The sequence below is a fragment of the Coregonus clupeaformis genome, chromosome 28, assembly GCF_020615455.1.
Source record: "Coregonus clupeaformis isolate EN_2021a chromosome 28, ASM2061545v1, whole genome shotgun sequence".
NCBI lineage: Eukaryota > Metazoa > Chordata > Actinopteri > Salmoniformes > Salmonidae > Coregonus > Coregonus clupeaformis.
Window position 1 is genome coordinate 18442869 of NC_059219.1, and position 22620 is coordinate 18465488.

At 42.9% G+C, this 22620-nt stretch overlaps 1 protein-coding gene across 1 annotated transcript; it reads right to left on the reverse strand.

Moving 5' to 3' along the window:
• Nucleotides 1-1019: 1019 nt before the first annotated feature.
• On the reverse strand, nt 1020-22126 carry LOC121543017 (sodium- and chloride-dependent transporter XTRP3-like). Its single transcript, XM_041852689.2, has 11 exons — nt 21789-22126; nt 14127-14267; nt 10083-10174; nt 9560-9787; nt 6331-6441; nt 5925-6166; nt 4389-4551; nt 3496-3700; nt 2658-2817; nt 1837-2002; nt 1020-1587 (listed from the first exon to the last, which is right to left on the reverse strand). The coding sequence occupies exons 1-11, from the start codon at nt 21913-21915 to the stop codon at nt 1420-1422; spliced, it is 1803 nt and encodes a 600-aa protein (XP_041708623.1). The 5' UTR covers nt 21916-22126; the 3' UTR covers nt 1020-1419.
• Nucleotides 22127-22620: the final 494 nt, after the last annotated feature.

Sequence of the window (22620 nt, forward strand, 5' to 3'; positions counted from 1 at the left end):
TTGTTATTGACCAAATACTTATTTTCCACCATAATTTGCAAATAAATTCATTAAACATCCTACAATGTGATTTTCTGGATTTTTTTCTTCTCATTTTGTCTGTCATAGTTGACGTGTACCTATGTTGAAAATTACAGGCCTCTCTCATCTTTTTAAGTGGGAGAACTTGCACAATTGGTGGCTGACTAAATTCTTTTCTCCCCCACTGTATATGACAGAGAATAGTGTCTGTTCTACAGAATATGTATCTATCTGAACATTCTGTTACATTGCACCCCACTATGATCCTGGTAAGAAGTCACTGATGGTGGATTGACAACAAAGCCCATAGGTATAGATATGGTCTTGGTCCTGGTCATCGTTATATGTGATATTATCAGTACGTTTGCAAACACTATATCACATATAGATATTGCTACAAGTTGTTCTTGGTCATTTGACACCAGTCCGACTGTATTCAGTCATAACCGAGTCAGACAAAGGTCTGCCTTGTACATCCAGGCACTCAACATATCTCACAACTCATTGAGTAATCTACAGAATATCTACAGTAAACTAATGGGATACAAAATACTTCACCATACTGAAATTTAAGGGAAAGAATATCTTAAACATTTTGTGGAGCTTTAAATAAAGAGGCTTGACACACTTTGTCTCACAAATCTGCTACTGAAAGATAAACATTAAAGGTCCAATGCAGCAGTTTTTATCTAAATATCAAATCATTTATGGGTAACAATTAAGTACCTTACTGTGATTGTTTTCAATTAAAATGGTAAAAAAGAAACCAAAATAGCATCTGCACAAAGAGTAATTTCTCAAGCAAGAATTTTGCTAGGACTGTCTTGGAGTGGTCTGAGTAGGGAGGGGAAAACGTAAAACTAGCTGTTATATGCAGAGAGGTTTGGAACTCTCTTTCTTATTGGTCTATTAACTAATTTACCACCTAGTGATGTCTTCAAGCTCCATCCAACCAAACAGCTCTTACACCAATTCCACAGTATTATTCCAACCTCATAGCCTGGAAATATGTATAAAACACAGGAAAATCACGGTTTTGACTGCACTGGGCCTTTAAATGCAATAAACCATTGACAAGATAATTTGTTCGTTCTTCACTTCTGAAATATTTTGGATGTAGTTCTAAGCCCTGCTCAGAACCGCAACTACAAAAATACTAATAGAACTAATCAAAATACAAAAGTTCACTATTATATCCCAGTAAGTGTTAGATGCCAAAGGACGACTAGGCCTAATGCTAGGTACAAGTATGCCAGTCTGTCCACCAGCAGCACAGCGGGCGAGCCAGCCTGCCCCGGTGAGAGAAAGAGGGCCTTTGGCTTGAGGTCCTGTTCTGTTAAGACAGCCATGATACGGACAGTAGACTGTCGATCAGTCGATCCTAAAACTAGCGGGTCTTTACGCTGACACAGTGCTGACAGTGCGCTCTCTCTTCCCACTGGCCAGGTTCCTCTTCTTACAGTAGGCGTAGAGGGCCGTCAGAGGGATACAGCAGACAGAGGAGGCTAGGAGGAGGCCGATGAAGGCTTGGGCGTAGGGAGGATACTCCGTCACCACAGACTTCCCCTGGAGGAGAGGGAGACAACAGGACAGGCAGGGATCAACATTGTATCTGGGTGCATGAATAAAACCCGAAGCAGCATAGTCTGTGCCAGTGCTTTTCTTTCATTCATGTATGACTGGGACAATCAAATCCCCCTTTGGGGATTAATAAAGTACTATCTTATCTTACCAGTGTTCTGGGCAAGTGCTGTGCTTGTTAGTGTAATATCAGGGTTATTGATAAGATATTGGAGATAAAAAGAGAGGTCTTACCAGTTCTTTGTTCCAGGCCTGGTATGTGGGCGTTCCTCCCTGGATATAGTTGATTATGTAGAAGATGAATAGTGCGATGAGAAGGATGGGACTGACTCCTGCCAACATGATCTTCCAGTACCAGTTAAGACGATGACCTAACATGTCTTCTACATCCTTCTCAAACCTGGAGAGGGAAAGGTTGCAGGAGCATTGACATGATGACTATGTTGATTAAGGCAGCCCCCTGCACCTCTCTAAATCAGAGGGGTTGGGTTAAATGCGGAAGACACATTTTGATTGAATGTATTCAGTTGTGCAACTGACTAGGTATCCCCCTTTCCCTTCCTTAAAATACTTTCATATATTTTGGATGGGCAAAAGACAACCATGGTATTTTAGTTTCAACATTCCTTCAACATTCAAAGGACATTGCTTCTATGCTTCATAAGCCATTTTGCTATTAATAAACAGTACAAGCCCAACTTAAAAAACTACAGTACAGCCAACACAAAAGCCTGAGAGCAGAGTGAAAGGAATGTGAGGTATTTGTGGATGATTATGCTAAGTTTTGTTTGGCATTACTGGACACAATACAGCTTTTATGAGGTACTTTAAAGATTTAACTACTAGCTGCTAACAAAACTGCAGTAGGGCTACACATTCTGGAGTGGAAACTGTTTCAAATAATGTCAGCTCAACTATTGTTTCTTGGAGATAAGGTACTGTACGACAAGATGTTAGTTTTTCTGATTTCGAACAGCAAAGGTGATGATGCTTAGAAAGCTTCTGAAATGAGTCATTCTTCATTGTCAATATTGTACACACACACACACACACACCTTTTGATGCCATATATGTAGCAGACGGTGATAACTTCGATGAGGACGATGAAGAGCAGAGAGAAGGTGGCTCCATAGTCGTTGAACATGGTGAACCAGTAGTTCCCAGATCGGGTGGTGAAGCCCAGGCCAAGCAGCAGGCAGAACAGACACACCAGACCTACAGGATATGACAACACACCTGTTAGTCACACACACACACACCAAACCTAGAGGATTGGCCCACTCAGCCCAGTCCAAGCTCCTCTCTGTCCTGGCACCCCAATGGTGGAACCAGCTTCCCCCGATGCTAAGACAGCAGAGTCCCTGCCATCTTCCGAAAACGTCTGAAACCCTATCTCTTCCAATAGTATCTTAAATAAGACATCTCAGTCTTACCCCCCCAAAAAAAAAGGTGCACTTATCTTTTCCTACAAGCACTGACTTTGATGATAACTTCTTTATTGAGAAAAAATTTACTTACTACGACTGTGATATGTGGTTATCTCACTTAGCTATCTTAAGATGAATGCGCTAATTGTAAGTCACTCTGGATAAGAGCATCTGATAAATGACTAAAATGTAAAATGTAGGATGGGACAACACACCTGTTAGTCACATACACACACACACACACCTAACTCAAGCAGCAGGCAGAACAGACACACCAACCTAAAGGACAAGACATGCCCGAGTCAACCCTAAACCTAGCTTCATGTCCGCACCCCAGGTCAACCCTAACCCTAGCTTCATGTTCACACCTTAGCTCAACACTTACCCTCAACCTCAACCCTAAAACTAGCTTCATGTTCACATTAGCTCAACCCTCCTCTTCCCCTCATCACCCCTTCTCTCTCACCATTGAGTGTTTTGGTGCTCATGTAGCGGTTGATGAACTTCAAGTCACTGAGGGGGGTGATGACGGCGATGACGTTGCCCAGCATACTGCCCATGCCCAGCAGCAGGAGCATGATGAAGTAGAGCACAGACCACAGCTGAGACACGGGCATGTTCTTAATGGCCTCACTGTACACTATGAAGGCCAGGCCTGTACCCTCGACAGCCTGAGAGGAGGGAGAGGGAGAGGGAGAGGGAGAGGGAGGGAGAGGGAGAGGGAGAGGGAGAGGGAGAGGGAGAGGGAGAGGGAGAGGGAGAGCGAGCTTAGTGGATATTCAGTCCCGCATAGCGCAAATTATTATTCAAGTGGCTAAAGTCAGTATTTAATTTTTTGCTTTTGTCCATTGGAAACATAAGTGGGATGGACAAAATGGAAAATCCAGGAGAGCATTGACAATTAAATATTAACATTAATTGTAACTGCAACAGCCAATGATATTTGCCACATCTCACTACCACCACTACAGAGTCGAATAAAGTTGAATAGGTGACTTTGAACAATGACTAAAAGATTAAAGATTTATAGAATGGTGAGAGAAGTTTTTATTGCCTTTACATATTGGCAGGAAAGCAGAGGTATTTTGTTTGATTAAGGGCTCGATTCAATCCATATCGCGGAGGTTCTGCACTGTAGTGCGGTTGAAATGTAAAGGTAAGATCGGATTGAGTCGATTTATGCAGCATTTACCCTGAATGCAGTCTCCGTGAACGCGGGAACATTGCCTTTAAATTTCAGTCGCGCTATATCGCAGAACTTCCCCGATTCAGATTGAATCGAGCCCTAAGAGAGGTAGTAAATTAAGTTCTATTGAGTTTATTAGTTCATTTGAGTTGTGTGTCATCATGATTACCTACCGTGTCTAGTTCAGCCTCTAGGTCACAGGTCTCCAGCCTACCTCCCAGACTAGCAAACTGTTCTGGGTGTGTGCTGTTCAGCTCAGCGATCCAGTGGTTGACATTCTCCAGACTGATGGTGTCCTCTGCTAGATCAAAGGTGTTCAGGAGCAGCAGTCGCATCCTGGGAGAAGACGAGAAATGTCAGTGTCATGAAAGGGCCAGTAGTGTAGCGCAGTATTATAGCGGTACACCACTGGCAGAGAGAAACATGTGCTGTTTTATAGCTAATATCATTCTATTCTACACATTTTGCTATGAGGCTGAGAGAAAATGTTGCAGTTTTAAAGCAAATTTTCTGCTATTCTACGCATTTTGCCATGAGGTTGAAAGAAGATTTTGCAGTTTTATAGCTAATTTCCTGTCATTCTAAACATTTTGCCATGGTTTATGACATTATCCTGCAGGTTCATGCTCTACAACATTCGGAGAGTACGACCCTGCCTTACACAGGAAGCGGCACAGGTCCTAATCCAGGCACTTGTCATCTCCCGTCTGGACTACTGCAACTCGCTGTTGGCTGGCCTCCCTGCCTGTGCCATTAAACCCCTACAACTCATCCAGAATGCCGCAGCCCGTCTGGTGTTCAACCTTCCCAAGTTCTCTCACGTCACCCCCCTCCTCCGCACACTCCACTGGCTTCCAGTTGAAGCTCGCATCCGCTACAAGACCATGGTGCTTGCCTATGGAGCAGTGAGGGGAACGGCACCTCTGTACCTTCAGGCTCTGATCAGTCCCTACACCCAAAAAAGAGGGCATTGCGTTCATCCACCTCTGGCCTGCTGGCTCCCCTTCCTCTGCGGAAGCATAGCTCCCGCTCAGCCCAGTCAAAACTGTTCGCTGCTCTGGCACCCCAATGGTGGAACAAGCTCCCTCACGACGCCAGGACAGCGGAGTCACTCACCACCTTCCGGAGACATTTGAAACCCCACCTCTTTAAGGAATACCTGGGATAGGATAAAGTAATCCTTCTAACCCCCCAAATTGTAAAGTGGTTATCCCACTGGCTATAGGGTGAACGCACCAATTTGTGAGTCGCTCTGGCTAAGAGCGTCTGCTAAATGACGTTAATGTGCCCTTGAGCAAGGCACTTAACCCTAATTGCTCCTGTAAGTCGCTCTGGATAAGAGCGTCTGCTAAATGACTAAAATGTAAAATGTAAATGTAATTATTAATGGCTGTGCTACACCACTGGAAAGGGCATTTCTGATCTGAAGCATACAGTATGTCTAGCCCCCTATACATTTCCTCTCATTGCTGATCTAGATTATAATGCCTTCCCAAGTCCAAGCACCTGCCATCTGTTCCATCTGTATGTCTGCAGAAACTGCTACAGTCTACAGACATTAAATTAATTGTATATGTTTGACCTAGAATTGTTTACGTTTCTACTTGCTGAGTGCTACTGACTGGTGTCACCTACTACTCTGAGTTGAAAGTTCAATGCCAAAGTCAATGAGACAACCAACCAGGCCGCGATCCCACCCAGGGCCTCACCTCTCCAGGCAGCTCTCGTAGTTGAAGGTGGCCTTGAAGCCATAGATGGAGAAAGTGACGATACTGGCGAAGATGGAGGTGCCACTGTTGACTATGGACACGACGATGGCCTGCTTCTCAAAGTTGTTGTTGTACTGGTTGTAGCTGGCAAAGGCGATGAGGGATCCAAAGCCCAGGCCCAGAGAGAAGAAGATCTGAGTGGCCGCGTTGATCCACGTAGTGGGGTTGGCCAGCTGTTCCATCTGAGACAGCAAACACACACACACACATTAGTAGCACACACACATATGTAAAGCATGATTAAACAGAACAAAACAATGTCCATGAGCCACCATACCTTGGCTGTGAAAACGGAGGCTATTGGGGCTCAATAAGTAAGTTATTTCATTCATCTAATCATTCATACCTTAGGCGTGAACATGTACTTGACACCGTTGATGGCTCCGTGAAGGGTGACCCCACGGATGAGGTAGATGATGAGGACCAGGTAGGGGAAGGTGGCTGTGAAGTACACCACCTAGAGCGGGCAGAAACAGCAGGAGGATTCAGGGTCAAAGTTCAGCTATGCTGCACTGATTGCCTGTTTGCTAACACAGATTTGGCATGCTTTTCCCACGGTTTTATAACGTTGCTCGCTGAATTTACTGTGAAGTTGTAGGTGAAAGTGAACTTGTTTGTGTATATCTTTCCATCAATCGATAACGATGTCATTACTTTTCTATTATTTCTCTCTGCATTGTTGGGAAGGGCCCATAAGAAAGCATTTCACTGTTAATTTACACCTGTTGTTTACGAAGCATGTGACGATTAAAATGTGATTTGATTTGATGAACCTCTTTTAGGTCATTTTAGATGAGAGATCATATCAATATCAAAAGCCCCTTGAATCAGGGCCGGTGCCAGAACGAATCAGTTTTCACGGGACCTCCTGTGTGCACGCGCTTGCGTGTTATAATAAAGATCATAGGCAGCTCATGAGTTTCAAGTTTGGGGAAGCTTACAATTTATCCTACCATTTCTACCCATCTGCGTGCCAGTTATTTTTCATGGAACAGTTTCATTTAAATAATACAAATCTCAAAGTTAAACTGCAACTAATGCAAGAGCACCAGCCTTTGCCACATGGACACATTGATACACTGTGATCCATTGGCGGCTAAAGAAATTAGCACATGGAACTCAGAGATAGCCTATAGGCCAATGCAGCAGTAGACCTATAACCTCCATCGTCAACAAAGTAAAATAAAAACTGTAGAAAATACCCTGTTGAAAATTCTATTTTTTCAATCGCATTAATCTCTCTACTATGCCTGTTTCCAGTGGCGTAGCACAGTGAAGTGCAACATTGTATCAACTCAGCAGGTTGGCGTGCTCAGACATGTGCACTCCCTCAAATTATGACAGAGAAACCATACACATGCTAATTGCTCACATGGAGCACTCCAAACAAAACTCCTAAATAAACCAAAACTTGTTTCTCAGAAGTGTAGCAGGTTGTAAACTCTGCAAACATTTCCACTCAAAGAATGAGAACGGTAAATGACTGTAATACATGCATTAACAGAAATGTATGTAACCAAATGACGGGGGATTAACAGTACCTTTATTAGGCCTACTGGTTACATACTGTATGTAATGGCGAATTTATCAAAATAAACAATCAAAGGGCAAACAATTCACACAATAAAACAATGAATGTGCAAGAATTGTTGGGAGACATTGGAGCACATTCTTGAGAGCTGAGTGCATGCATTCTGGAGAGAGATATAAGCCTATGCACTTGTGATTTGAAACAATCCACAGCTAGTTTAAAAAATGAAGAAGCTAATGATCCTATGTGGCTAAGTCAAGCTCTCTGGTAAAGTATTTTTAATGATTTTATTTAGACAGGAGTAATTATATAATTTTGGCAAAACATCAATTTACTTTAGGGGAAGCCAGCATCCGAACAGTGGCTGAAACCAGAGATTTGTATATAATGACGAGATTCTCATGTCTCCGCCCTAACAATGCGAGTCGTTGTCTCAAAGGCAGGAATGCAGGCGACAAGCTTAGGTCTGCATTTATGCCCATAGAAACGCATTGGGCTTATTCAGGACAGAGTTTGGCGAGAGTGAGCCCTCTTCCTCTCTGCTGAAACTAGCGAGCAAACAGCGGCCTCTGTCTTACTATATGTAGGACCAGTATGGAAAAAAAGTATGAAAATGTATGCACTCACTACTGTAAGTCACTCTGGATAAGAGCGTCTGCTAAATGACTAAAATGTAAAAATGTATATGTACAAATTTAGCCCATGTATCTGATGCTGTCTGGCCTGAAAAAGTAAAACATGCCATCCTCCTTTTGTATAGACAGCATCAGATACATGGTCTACACATACGGAGACAGAGGGGTGCTGTTTCGATCGCTCGGATGCTTTATCTGAGATTGATGCGTCTTTCTGTCAGTGCGCGTCTCGGTCAAATAAATTATTAATATTTCTATATTTTATTCGGATGGGCAAGGAGGTACGGCAGGGCGGGCCAGGCACCCTAGGGCCCGCCCATAACCCCGGCCCTGCCATGAATCCACTGTGAACAGCAGACCAGAAAACAGTTCTCTGTCTGTGTTGACACAGTATCCTTTACTTTCACCCTGGCTTGTCTCCTCAGAGACTCCCACTCTAGATAGTTATGTGATGAAGTAGGCCAAGGTTTTCAAAACTTTCCTATGAGGCCCCCTCACTCTCTCAGCTGATGTTTTCCTCAGTTCAGTAAAGATCCATTGGATCTGCTTCCCCTTCCCCTGCCCCATCATTCTGAGTTGGCAAACTCTGCAGCCACAAACTTTAATTGTTTTATTCGCCTTGATGGACAATTTTTGGACCATTTAGAGTCTTGAACTGTTTGTACCTTGTCTCGCCATTACGAATAACTTTCTTGACCCTTTCCTTTGTTTTCGAGGTCACCTCTCAGCTGACTGTTTTCCTCTGCTCAGTAAAGATACAGATAACTGCCAAAATGATGGAAACACTTGACTAAATGAGGGATACAAAGTATATTGAAAGCAGATGCTTTCACACAGGTGTGGTTCCTGAGTTAATTAAGCAATTAACATCCCAAAATACTTAGGGTCATGTATAAAAATGCTGGGCAGGCCATTATTTTGGCCACCATGGCTATTCTCCCATAGGATGACAATGCCCCCATCCACAGGGCATGAGGGTTCACTGAATAGTTTGAAGAGCATGAAAACTATGTAAACCATATGCCATGGCCGTCTCATTCACCAGATCTGAACCCAATTAAACACTTATGGGAGATTCTGGAGCAGCGCCTACAACAGCGTTTTCACCACCATCAACAAAACACCAAATTATGGAATTTCTCATGTAAGAATGGTGTTACATCCCTCCGATAGAGTTCCAGACACTTATAGAATCTATGCCAAGGTGCATTGAAGCTGTTCTGGCTCGTGGTGGCCCAATAACCTATTAAGACACTTTATGTTGGTGTTTCCTTTTTTGGGCAGTTACCTGTATGACATAGGAGACGATAGTGACCTACATCCACTAGATCTGCAGCTTGCATGACATAATTGTGCCATAACTGTCTTGACCCTGTCCATCGTTACCGAGCTGACCTCTGACCTCTCACCTTCCCGGTGGACTTGACCCCCTTGACGATGAACAGGTAGACAATCATCCAGGCCAGCAGGAGGCAGAGCGCCTGTCCCATGTGGATCCCTCCATTCTCCTCGATGGACCCGGAAATGTCCAGGGTCTCTCTGTAGAAGAAGTACTGGGTGGGCGTGGCCCGCTCACATTCCTCCACAGGGCCGGTCAGGTTGCTGTTAATCGGGCACTCTGCCCATGGCAGGACCGACTGGAGCAGAGTGGGAGGAAACAGCACAGGTCAGGTCAGGCACAGGACGTTACAGATAGCACTAGAGCAATTAATTGTATCTTCTAAGGATCCAAACAAAACAGTCTGCACAACACCAATAGTCTGTCCTCAAAGCTGAGTGAGCCTGTTGATACAGCTTGTAATAAGATTGTAACAACTTATTGAAGATTGTCTACATTTTATGATCACATCATACATCTGAATGCAGGTCAAATACTTTGAATTGCTCTATCGAAAATAAAGATCATTTTGCCATTGTGAGACTGGAACTAACCTGGAATGAATGGAAGAGGTACCAGAAACTCCATGCATTGATGACATTGTAATAGAGGCATAGGTACATGGAGGTCACAACACTGGCCAGACCTGGAACCAGCAGAGAGAGGAACATATCTATTTAAACTATAAGCAGATAATATCTCATTTGCATCTTTGATAAGGATACTTTTATTTGGTTGTTGAAATAGATTTGCAGTGTTGGGGAGAAGTAAACTACATGTGATTCAACTAGTAATTTAATTACTTTTTACAGTAGCTTACATTTTAGGGTTCTTTGGGCCGTTCCCATAGGATAACCCTTTTTGGTTGCAGGTAGAACCTGTTTAGTTCCAGGTTGAACCCATTTGGTTTCCATGTAGAACCCTCTGGTTAATTACTTATTTGCCAGGTAGTGGTGTGGTTAACTACTGGAACTACACACTACATTTTTGCAAAAAGAATAGAAAATATGGGTGAAATAGGCAATACTTTCCTTTCTTCAGACCTGCCTAATTCTCACTTGAAACATCATTTTTGTGTTAAATAGGCTAAATTACACATTTTGTTAACAAATGACCCCAAAGTGATCTATTCTTGCAATTTGTAATCGATGACATTTCAGATTTACATATGGTAATTTTTCACAAAGTAGTTTGTATGTAATGAACTACTTTTTCAAAGTAACTTTAGTTAACTATATATTGGTAGCTTAAACTATAAACTATATTTAGCTTCCCCAACACTGTATATTTGACACAGTAGTACTGGCCTAAATGTAACAAAACCATATATTTAAATATGTGTGTGATAAATTATAGGCAAGTTTATGTAATTTTTTCAATGGCAGTGTGCACCCATACATGCAGCACTATGTGCAGTGTCCTCTGTCCAAAAAAAGTATTAATAATAATAATAAATAAATAAATCATATACACTGCTCAAAAAAATAAAGGGAACACTTAAACAACACAATGTAACTCCAAGTCAATCACACTTCTGTGAAATCAAACTGTCCACTTAGGAAGCAACACTGATTGACAATAAATGTCACATGCTGTTGTGCAAATGGAATAGACAACAGGTGGAAATTATAGACAATTAGCAAGACAACCCCAATAAAGGACTGGTTTTGCAGGTGGTGACCACAGACCCCTTCTCAGTTCCTATGCTTCCTGGCTGATGTTTTGGTCACTTTTGAATGCTGGCGGTGCTTTCACATGAGACGGAGTCTACAACCCACACAAGTGGCTCAGGTAGTGCAGCTCATCCAGGATGGCACATCAATGCGAGCTGTGGCAAGAAGGTTTGCTGTGTCTGTCAGCGTAGTGTCCAGAGCATGGAGGCGCTACCAGGAGACAGGCCAGTACATCAGGAGATGTGGAGGAGGCCGTAGGAGGGCAACAACCCAGCAGCAGGACTGCTACCTCCGCCTTTGTGCAAGGAGGAGCAGGAGGAGCACTGCCAGAGCCCTACAAAATGACCTCCAGCAGGCCACAAATGTGCATGTGTCTGCTCAAACGGTCAGAAACAGACTCCATGAGGGTGGTATGAGGGCCCAACGTCCACAGGTGGGGGCTGTGCTTACAGCCCAACACCGTGCAGGACGTTTGGAATTTGCCAGAGAACACCAAGATAGGCAAATTCGCCACTGGCGCCCTGTGCTCTTCACAGATGAAAGCAGGTTCACACTGAGCACATGTGACAGACGTGACAGAGTCTGGAGACGCCGTGGAGAACGTTCTGCTGCCTGCAACATCCTCCTGCATGACCGGTTTGGCGGTGGGTCAGTCATGGTGTGGGGTGGCATTTCTTTGGGGGGCCGCACAGCCCTCCATGTGCTCGCCAGAGGTAGCCTGACTGCCATTAGGTACCGAGATGAGATCCTCAGACCCCTTGTGAGACCATATGCTGGTGCGGTTGGCCCTGGGTTCCTCCTAATGCAAGACAATGCTAGACCTCATGTGGCTGGAGTGTGTCAGTAGTTCCTGCAAGAGGAAGGCATTGATGCTATGGACTGGCCCGCCCGTTCCCCAGACCTGAATCCAATTGAGCACATCTGGGACATCATGTCTCGCTCCATCCACCAACGCCACGTTGCACCACAGACTGTCCAGGAGTTGGCGGATGCTTTCGTCCAGTTCTGGGAGGAGATCCCTCAGGAGACCATCCGCCACCTCATCAGGAGCATGCCCAGGCGTTGTAGGCAGGTCATACAGGCACGTGGAGGCCACACACACTACTGAGCCTCATTTTGACTTGTTTTAAGGACATTACATCAAAGTTGGATCAGCCTGTAGTGTGGTATTCCACTTTAATTTTGAGGGTGATTCCAAATCCAGACCTCCATGGGTTGATAAATTTGATTTCCATTGATACTTTTTGTGTGATTTTGTTGTCAGCACATTCAACTATGTAAAGAAAATAGTATTTACTAAGATTATTTCATTCATTCAGATCTAGGATGTGTTATTTTAGTGTTCCCTTAATTTTTTTGAGCAGTGTATATACAGTACCAGTCAAAAGTTTGGACACACCTACTCATTCAAGGGTTTTTCTTTATTTTTACTATTTTCTACATTGTAGAATAATAGTGAAGACATCAAAACTATGAAATAACACATGTGGAATCATGTAGTAACCAAAAAAGTGTTAAACAAATCAAAATATATTTTAGATTTGAGATTGTTCAAAGTAGCCACCCTTTGCCTTGATGACAGCTTTGCACACTCTTGGCATTCTCTCAACCAGCTTCACCTGGAATGCTTTTCCAACAGTCTTGAAGGAGTTCCCACATATGCTAAGCACCTGTTGGCTGCTTTTCCTTCAATCTGCGGTCCAACTCATCCCAAACCATCTCAATTGGGTTGAAGTCGGGTGATTGTGGAGGCCAGGTCATCTGATGCAGCACTCCATCACTCTCCTTCTTGGTCAAATAGCCCTTACACAGCCTGGAGGTGTGTTTTGTGTCATTGTCCTGTGGAAAAACAAATGATAGTCCCACTAAGCGTAAACCAGATGGGATGGCGTATCGCTGCAGAATGCTGTGTCACCAGCAAAGCACCCCCACACCATCACACCTCCTTCTCCATGCTTCACAGTGGGAACCACACATGCAGAGATCATCCGTTCACCTACTCTGCGTCTCACAAAGACACAGTGGTTGGAACCAAAAATCTCAAATTTGGACTCATCAGACCAAAGGACAGATTTCCACTGGTCTAATGTCCATTGCTCGTGTTTCTTCGCCCAAGCAAGTCTCTTCTTTTTATTGGTGTCCTTTAGTAGTGTTTGTTTTGCAGCAATTCAACCATGAAGGCCTGATTCACGCAGTCTCCTCTGAACAGTTGATGTTGAGATATGTCTGTTACTTGAACTCCAAGAAGCATTTATTTGGGCTGCAATCTGAGGTGCAGTTATTCTAATGAACTTATCCTCTGCAGCAGAGGTAACTCTGGGTCTTCCTTTCCTGTGGCGGTCCTCATGAGAGCCAGTTTCATCATAGCGCTTGATCGTTTTTGCGACTGCACTTGAAGAAACTTTGAAAGTTCTTTACATTTTCCGGATTGACTGACCTTCATGTCTTAAATTAATGATGGACTGTCGTTTCTCTTTGCTTATTTGAGCTGTTCTTGCCATAATATGAACTTGGTCTTTTACCAAATAGGGCTATCTTCTGTATAACCACCCTACCTCGTGAGAACACAACTGATTGGCTCAAACGCATTAAGAAGGAAAGAAATTACACAAATTAACTTTTAACAAGTCACACCTGTTAATTGCAATGCATTCCAGGTGACTACTTCATGAAGCTGGTTGAGAGAATGCAAAGAGTATGCAAAGCTGTCATCAAGGCAAAGGGTGGCTACTTTGAAGAATCTCAAATATAACATTTTGTTTAACACTTTTTTGGTTACTACATGATTCCATATGTGTTATTTCATAGTTTTGATGTCTTCCCTATTATTCTACAATGTAGAAAATAGTAAAAAATAAAGAAAAACCCTGGAATGAGAAGGTGTGTCCAAACCTTTGACTGGTACTGTATATATTCAGTACTCACCCACTCCCCCCAGATAGGGGCTAATAGCTCTCCATGCTCCAATGCTGCCCAGACGCATCTTCTGGCCAATGGCTAACTCCATGTAGAACAAGGGTACACCCAACAGGACCAGCATGAGCATGTATGGGATCAGGAAGCCACCTGAGGACAGAAAAAGGACACACATACAGTATATTTTACCATTCAAAACACACAAAAGAAACCCACTTGTACAATACCTGCAGTAGCATAGACAAAAACACACACATGATCTATAAGGTAATGCACTGAGCTTCAGATTCACATGACACCCAGAAAATGTGTTCTCATTCTTAATAGTTCTATTTTATTTACATAATGAATGTGGTCTCGGTCCTTGTATGCTGTTGCATATTTCTTCTCCCTATATATTAATGGAAAGAAAGGGTGCAGTGCAGTACAGTGCTTCCTTCATTATTCTTTGATCAAGGGTCTAACATGTAAACAAAGCTTCATTCATGTTTCTACTGGGTTCTGTTCTCTCTGGCTTTCTCAGTATTCATAGCGATCACAAAAAAACTGTCTGGCCTGGGTCAAAGTGACCTGTCTCCTGTGATTTCCAGCCTGCTAGTCTGAGTCGTAGACAGTAATTACAGCAAGCAGGCAGGGGGGCAGGGAGAGAAGGGGGCAGTGGGTGAGGGCGACAGTGGAGCTGGGGGACATGCTCAGTGACACAAACACAAGGTCAAAGCGAGTCTAGAGACGGGTTAGTCACTGCACCAGGTAATGGCTTGGAAACGTTTTGGGATTCATTAATTCACTCGTTCATTAATTCACTCGTCCATCCATCCGTCCGTTCATTAATTAATTAATTAATTAATTAACTCAGTGGGTGAACATAGTGGTATAGAAATAGCATGTAATTGTCCCTAATTTAGCAGTTAGATGGAAGATTCCATGCTTCTAGCTCTCAGATGCTTCATGCTACCTTCCTTTGACTGTAATGAACCCTTGAGAATGAGTGTTCACACAGAAACAGCTTGTATAATCGGATAAGGATTAGATGGAAGTTGGAATAGTTGGAAGTATTGGAATAAATAGCTTTTCCTGTACTGTAATCTTAGATTTCTCAAGTTGTTGCACAAGAAAAACATGATTGTAAAATAATGTTATTGTAATGTGTATCAGGTGATTATTTACACTCTGACAAATGATTTTTTTAAACACTGTAAAATACAAAAATGCACAATGCAATGATAACATAATATAGAACTTAAGGGGGTCCTCAATATGTATTATGCAAGACCCCTAACCCCTAATGTCCTATCTTTCTGTTTTACCTTGCGATCTTTTAACAATGAGAGGGACATTTCATTTTGTAAATATGATCCTTTTTGGGACCTCCTGTCATTTGTCCACACTCATGATGTACTGGTTGTCACACATGTCATTTTGATGACTGTATGCTTGAAGTCCTGTCATTACGTGTAAGCCTGATGTAGATTATTAGTATTGAGTAGCTTCTCCTAAACCAGAGCCTCATAGGGGCATGCAAGTCGCCTCAAGGGGGGCATACATTCTTGCAAATATTAAAACAACAAGGGTAGAACAATTTATAAGGTAGAACAACAAAGGTATACCATTTCATGAGGTAGAATTTCATGAGGTAGAATTTCATGAGGTAGTTCAAGTGTATTTTTCTTCCGGCATCTTATCTCTGTCAGTGTCAAGTTGGTGGGGCATTGCCTTAAAGTAACCAGAATTAGTAAGTTTCCAGAATTCTATGAAATATGACCTATAATTGAAGTTTCGTTCCAAAACGCTATATCCACACATTTTTCACATTTGTTTTTTCACCAAAAAATGATTGCTTATGGGTACCTTCATGTGTGTGTGTAAAATATTACTGTTCTCAGTTTTTTTATGAATATATTCTAGATGTGTATTATTATTTTTTTATTTTTTTATTAGCAAAACACTATGTATCCATTGTTTAGTTGTAATGGAATGTTCGTATCCTGTATATTTCACTGTGATATGTGGTTGTCTCACCTAGCTATCTTAATGCACTAACTGTCGCTTTGGATAAGAGATTACTATAATGTCAAATGTAAACATTTTACATACAGATCTCACATTACTATAGTGATTCATTTTTTAAATTAAAAAATAAAATTGTTTCACAAATGTATCATTTGTACAGTTCTTTATTAAACGTTTCGTTATCTGTCACATTTAACTGTGTAAAACCAAGCAGTAGTACTTATTTCTCGCTTCTTGCAACAAAACATGATTATTTGTTTCTCTGAAATAAAACCATCAAGTGATAGATTTTAAACAAATACATGTCTGTCATTGAACAAGCCTGATTAGATGGTGAAATAACACACCAATCTCTTTCATAAATTCTTTAAACAATAAGACCTAATTTACCAACATTTCAGAAAATGTATATAGAGCATTTTGGAATGAAACTCTTCAATTATTTACACATGGAAACCATGTGTTTGATGTTTTTGATACCATTCCACATATTCCGCTCCAGCCATTACCACGAGCCCGTCCTCCCCAATTAAGGTGCCACCAACCTCCGGTGGTGTGGGCATACTCCAACAACAGAATGGTGTGGGTGTATATCGGTCATTAAAAATATTAATGCGAATAGACCACTGATTGGCCGGCTCATCCTCCTCTAGACTGCTGATTGGCCAGCTCACCCTACTCATTAGTATGACATCATACACCACAAACCGATGCTGGCACTAAGACTGCACTCAACGTGCTGTATAGGGCCATAAGCAAACAAGAAAATCCACATCCAGAGAGGGCGCTTCTCGTGGCCGGTGATTTTAATGCAGGGAAACTGAAATCCATTTTGCCTCATTTTTACCATCATGTCACCTGTGCAACTAGAGTCAACAAAACTCTAGGTCACCTTTACTCCACACACAGAAACGCATACAAGACTCTCCCTCGCCCTCCCTATGGCAAATCGGACCATATCTCTATCCTCCTGATTCCTGCTTACAAGCAAAAACTCAAACAGGAAGTACCAGTGATTCACTCAATTCAGAAGTGGTCCGATGAAGCGGATGCTAAGCTACAGGACTGCTTCGCTAGTACAGACTGGAATATGTTCCGGGATTCATCTGATAACATTGAGGAGTTTATCACATCAGTCAACGGCTTCATTAATAAGCGCATCAACAACGTCGTCCCCACAGGTAGGTAGGTACATATCCCAACCAAAAGCCATGGCTTACAGGCAACATCCGCACTGAGTTAAAGGCTAGAGCTGCAGCTTTCAAGAGGCGGGACACTAATCCAGACACTTACAAGAAATCCCACTACGACATCTGATGAGCCATCAAACAGGCCAAGTGTCAATACAGGACTAAGATCTAATCCTACTACGCCGGCTCTGACACTCGTCAGATGTCAAGGATTACAAAGGGAAACCCAGTCGTGAGCTGCCCAGTGACGCAAGCCTACCAGAGGAGCTAAATGCCTTCTATGTTCACTTCGAGGCAAGCAACACTGAACCATGCATGACAGCACCAGTAGTTCCGGATGACTGTGTGATCTCGCTCTCCATAGGCGATGTGAGTAGGACCTTTAAACAGGTTAAAATTCACAAAGCCGCGGGGCCAGACGGATTACCAGGATGCGTACTCAGAACATGCACTGACCAGCTGGCGGGTGTCTTCACTGACATTTTCAACCTCTCCCTGACCCAGTCTGTAATACCTACATGTTTCAAGCAGACCACCATAGTCCCTGTGCCCAAGAACGCCAAGGTAACCTGTCTAAATGACTATTGCCCCGTAGCACTCACATCTGTAGCCATGAAATGCTTTGAAAGGCTGGTCATGGCTCACATCAACACCATCATCCCAGACACCCTGGACCCACTCCAATTCGCATACCGCCTCAACAGATCCACAGCTGACGCACTCTATTGCACTCCACACTGCCCTCTCCCACCTGAACAAGAGGAACACCTATGTGAGAATGCTGTTCATTGGCTACAGCTCAGCGTTCAACATCATAGAGCCTTACAAGCTCATCACTAAGCTCAGGACCCTGGGACTGAACACCTCCCTCTGAAACTGGATCCTGAACTTCCTGACGGGCCGGCCCCAGGTGGTGAGGGTAGGCTACAACATACCCGCCATGCTGACCCTCAACACATGGGGGCCCCTCAGGAGTGCGTGCTTAGTCCCCTCCTGTACTCCCACGACTGCATGGCCGCGCATGACTCCGACACCTTCATTAAGTTTGCTGATGACACGACGGTGGTAGGCCTGATCACCAACAACGATGAGACTACCTATAGCGAGAAGGTCAGTGACCTGGCAGTGTGGTGCCAAGACAACAACCTCTCCCTCAACGTCAGCAAGACAAATTAGTTTATCGTGGACTACAGGAAACGGAGGGCTGAGCATGCCCCCAGCCACATCGAAGGGGCTGTAGTGGAGCGGGTCAAAAGCTTCAAGTTCCTCGGTGTCCACATCACTAAGTAATTAACATCGTCCACACACACCAACACATCACAACAACACCTCTTCCCCCTCAGGAGGCTGAAAAGATTTGGCATGGACCCTCAGATCCTCAAAAGGTTCTATAGCTGCACCATTGAGAGCATCTTGACTGGCTACATCACTGCTTGGTATGGCAACTGCTTGGCATCCGACCGCAAGGCCCTGCAGAGGGTAGCGCGTACGGCCCAGTACATCTCTGGGGACGAGCTCTCTGCCAACTATACCAGGTGGTGTCAGAAGAACGCCCTAAAACTTGTCAAAGACTCCAGCCACCCAAGTCACAGACTGTTCTCTCCGCTACCGCACGGCAAGTGGTACCGATACACCAAGTCTGTACCAAGTCTGTATCTTATGGAAGCCATAAGACTACTAAATAGTTAACCAAATAGCTACCCAGACTATCTGCATTGACCTCTTTTCACTAACTCTTTTGACTCATAACATACGCTGCTGCTACTGTTTATTATCTATACTGTTGCCTAGTCACTTGCCCTACCTACAGTGGGAAAAAAAAGTATTTAGTCAGCCACCAATTGTGCAAGTTCACCCACTTAAAAAGATGAGAGAGGCCTGTAATTTTCATCATAGGTACACGTCAACTATGACAGACAAATTGAGAAGAAAAAAATCCAGAAAATCACATCTTAGGATTTTTAATGAATTTATTTGCAAATTATGGTGGAAAATAAGTATTTGGTCACCTACAAACAAGCAAGATTTCTGGCTCTCACAGACCTGTAACTTCTTCTTTAAGAGGCTCCTCTGTCCTCCACTCGTTACCTGTATTAATGGCACCTGTTTGAACTTGTTATCAGTATAAAAGACACCTGTCCACAACCTCAAACAGTCACACTCCAAACTCCACAATGGCCAAGACCAAAGAGCTGTCAAAGGACACCAGAAACAAAACTGTAGACCTGCACCAGGCTGGGAAGACTGAATCTGCAATAGGTAAGCAGCTTGGTTTGAAGAAATCAACTGTGGGAGCAATTATTAGGAAATGGAAGACATACAAGACCACTGATAATCTCCCTCGATCTGGGGCTCCACGCAAGATCTCACCCCGTGGGGTCAAAATGATCACAAGAACGGTGAGCAAAAATCCCAGAACCACACGGGGGGACCTAGTGAATGACCTGCAGAGAGCTGGGACCAAAGTAACAAAGCCTACCATCAGTAACACACTACACCGCCAGGGACTCAAATCCTGCAGTGCCAGATGTGTCCCCCTGCTTAAGCCAGTACATGTCCAGGCCCATCTGAAGTGCATTTGGATGATCCAGAAGAGGATTGGGAGAATGTCATATGGTCAGATGAAACCAAAATAGAACTTTTTGGTAAAAACTCAACTCGTCGTGTTTGGAGGACAAAGAATGCTGAGTTGCATCCAAAGAACACCATACCTACTGTGAAGCATGGGGGTGGAAACATCATGCTTTGGGGCTGTTTTTCTGCAAAGGGACCAGGACGACTGATCCGTGTAAAGGAAAGAATGAATGGGGCCATGTATCGTGAGATTTTTAGTGAAAACCTCCTTCCATCAGCAAGGGCATTGAAGATGAAACGTGGCTGGGTCTTTCAGCATGACAATGATCCCAAACACACCGCCCAGGCAACGAAGGAGTGGGAAGCATTTCAAGGTCCTGGAGTGGCCTAGCCAGTCTCCAGATCTAAACCCCATAGAAAAACTTTGGAGGGAGTTGAAAGTCCGTGTTGCCCAGCGACAGCCCCAAAACATCACTGCTCTAGAGGAGATCTGCATGGAGGAATGGGCCAAAATACCAGCAACAGTGTGTGAAAACCTTGTGAAGACTTATAGAAAACGTTTGACCTGTGTCATTGCCAACAAAGGGTATATAACAAAGTATTGAGAAACTGTTGTTATTGACCAAATACTTATTTTCCACCATCATTTGCCAATAAATTCATTAAAAATCCTACAATGTGATTTTCTGGAGAAAAAAAATCTCATTTTGTCTGTCATAGTTGACCTGTACCTATGATGAAAATTACAGGTCTCTCTCATCTTTTTAAGTGGGAGAACTTGCACAATTGGTGGCTGACTAAATACTTTTTTTCCCCACTGTATATGTACATATCTATCTCAATTACTTCGTACCCCTACACATCGACTCGGTACTGGTACCCTGTGTATATAGCCAAGTTATCGTTACTCATTGTGTATTTATTCCTCTTGTTATTACTCTCTGCATTGTTGGGAAGGGTCCGTAAGCATTTCACCGTTAGTCTACACCTGTTGTGTACGAAGGATGTGAAATTTTTTGTTGTCGATTTGATTGATTTGATACTCGATGAGGAAATAGCAAGCATTTTTTAAACTGACTGTTTGAGATACAAGTTTGAGTTGGGGTTTTTGAAGTGTTTTTGTTTATCCAATTTATGCTTTGGACACAAATACGAGTATAGGACGAGACAACAACATTATATGGGTATGAGTTAACAGAATATTAACTTTGATTTTTTTTTTTTTACTGGACAGTTACATTAAGGCAATAACTCTACAATAATAAATACACAATAACTCTACTAGCATACCACATCTGTATTTATGGAATGGACATATGGGCCTTAAAGCAACCGAGGCATCAAGGAGTCTCCTGTATGTGAACATTTTCTAGGAATCTATGAATGGAAGAACACAACATAAACACCTGTTGACTGTTAGGCTACTAATTGTAAAACTTTGTAATCAGTTGAGACCATTAAAAGCGAAATACAAAAGCAAATGCTGATCCATTGTTATTCTGTGACAAACAACGGGGCGTGTTAAGGGTTAAAAGTGGGCTCTGTATCAATCCAAACTTGGAGTGGAAAGTTATTTTATGCGTGTGCTTTTAAAAGCTCCTTTATGTATGGGCTTTGGTACATGCATACCCTCTGTTTTTGAGTGGACTAAATGTTCTCAGTTACTTATGGGGAGGAATATGAAAAATATTAATTGAACTAACAACTAAGTGAGAGAATTTTTCAAAACCATTGCAAATTTTAAACAGTGTCAAATATTGCAGTTCGATATTTAATCAAAAATAACTGTGGGCCTAAATCTACAATATATTATGGATGAAACCCGAAATTAGGCTCTGCGCTGCACCTGTTGTCGGAAAACAATAAATAAATAAATAAATAAATAAATATTGCTTACCCCCGCCATGCATTTGACACAAGTATGGAAAACGCCACACATTTCCCAGTCCAACCGCGTATGATATACACGCCAGGACAAATTGCATGGGATTGTCCCACTCTGCTCTTGCGTCGTCCTTCCCCATCGTTGCGTCCTGAGCACACAATCAAGCCAATTTGCAGGTCCGGTCGAGTAGGTGGCAGTGCGGTGCCGGTGGACAACCTTGACAGTCAGCAAGTCTGAAGTACCGGGAGTAGGGATGGCACTCCTGTCTGGATAATAGAACTAATCCAATGACAGCGTCCTATGGGAAACAGGGAAAGTGTTTCAACAGGAGGCTGTTCGAGTCAGACACATTTGCAATGATTGAAGAACTAGCATGGAGTTTATAGAGAGCGCTTGCCCATTCTAACTAGGTCGCCCTACTTGAGAGGGAGGGCCTAAAGTTTTAATAGGTAGACATAGGCTAGAGAGTTTATTGGAATTTACGTAACCCAGGTGAACGTGTTTGCTTTTGTACAATGGACTTCATAGTGCAATATTCAGTGCTGGAATGGCCTGCCAATCAATAGCTTATGTGCAACGGATTTTCTAGTTATTTATTTTATTTATTACAAATTGTCATGAAGGTAGGGTTGTGGAGATAATGTATTTATTTTCCTTTTTACTATTCATACAACTTGAAATATAGTACTGGAGTCTGCTGTGCAAAAACAGCCCAACCCACAGTGTTAAGGTGTCAATGATTCAAATAGTTGTTTTCTGTAAGAAGTCAATCAGTAAGGCACATTCTTCTATCTAAAAAGTGACATTTCCATTACAGTTTTATTGCATTTAAATTAAAAAGCAA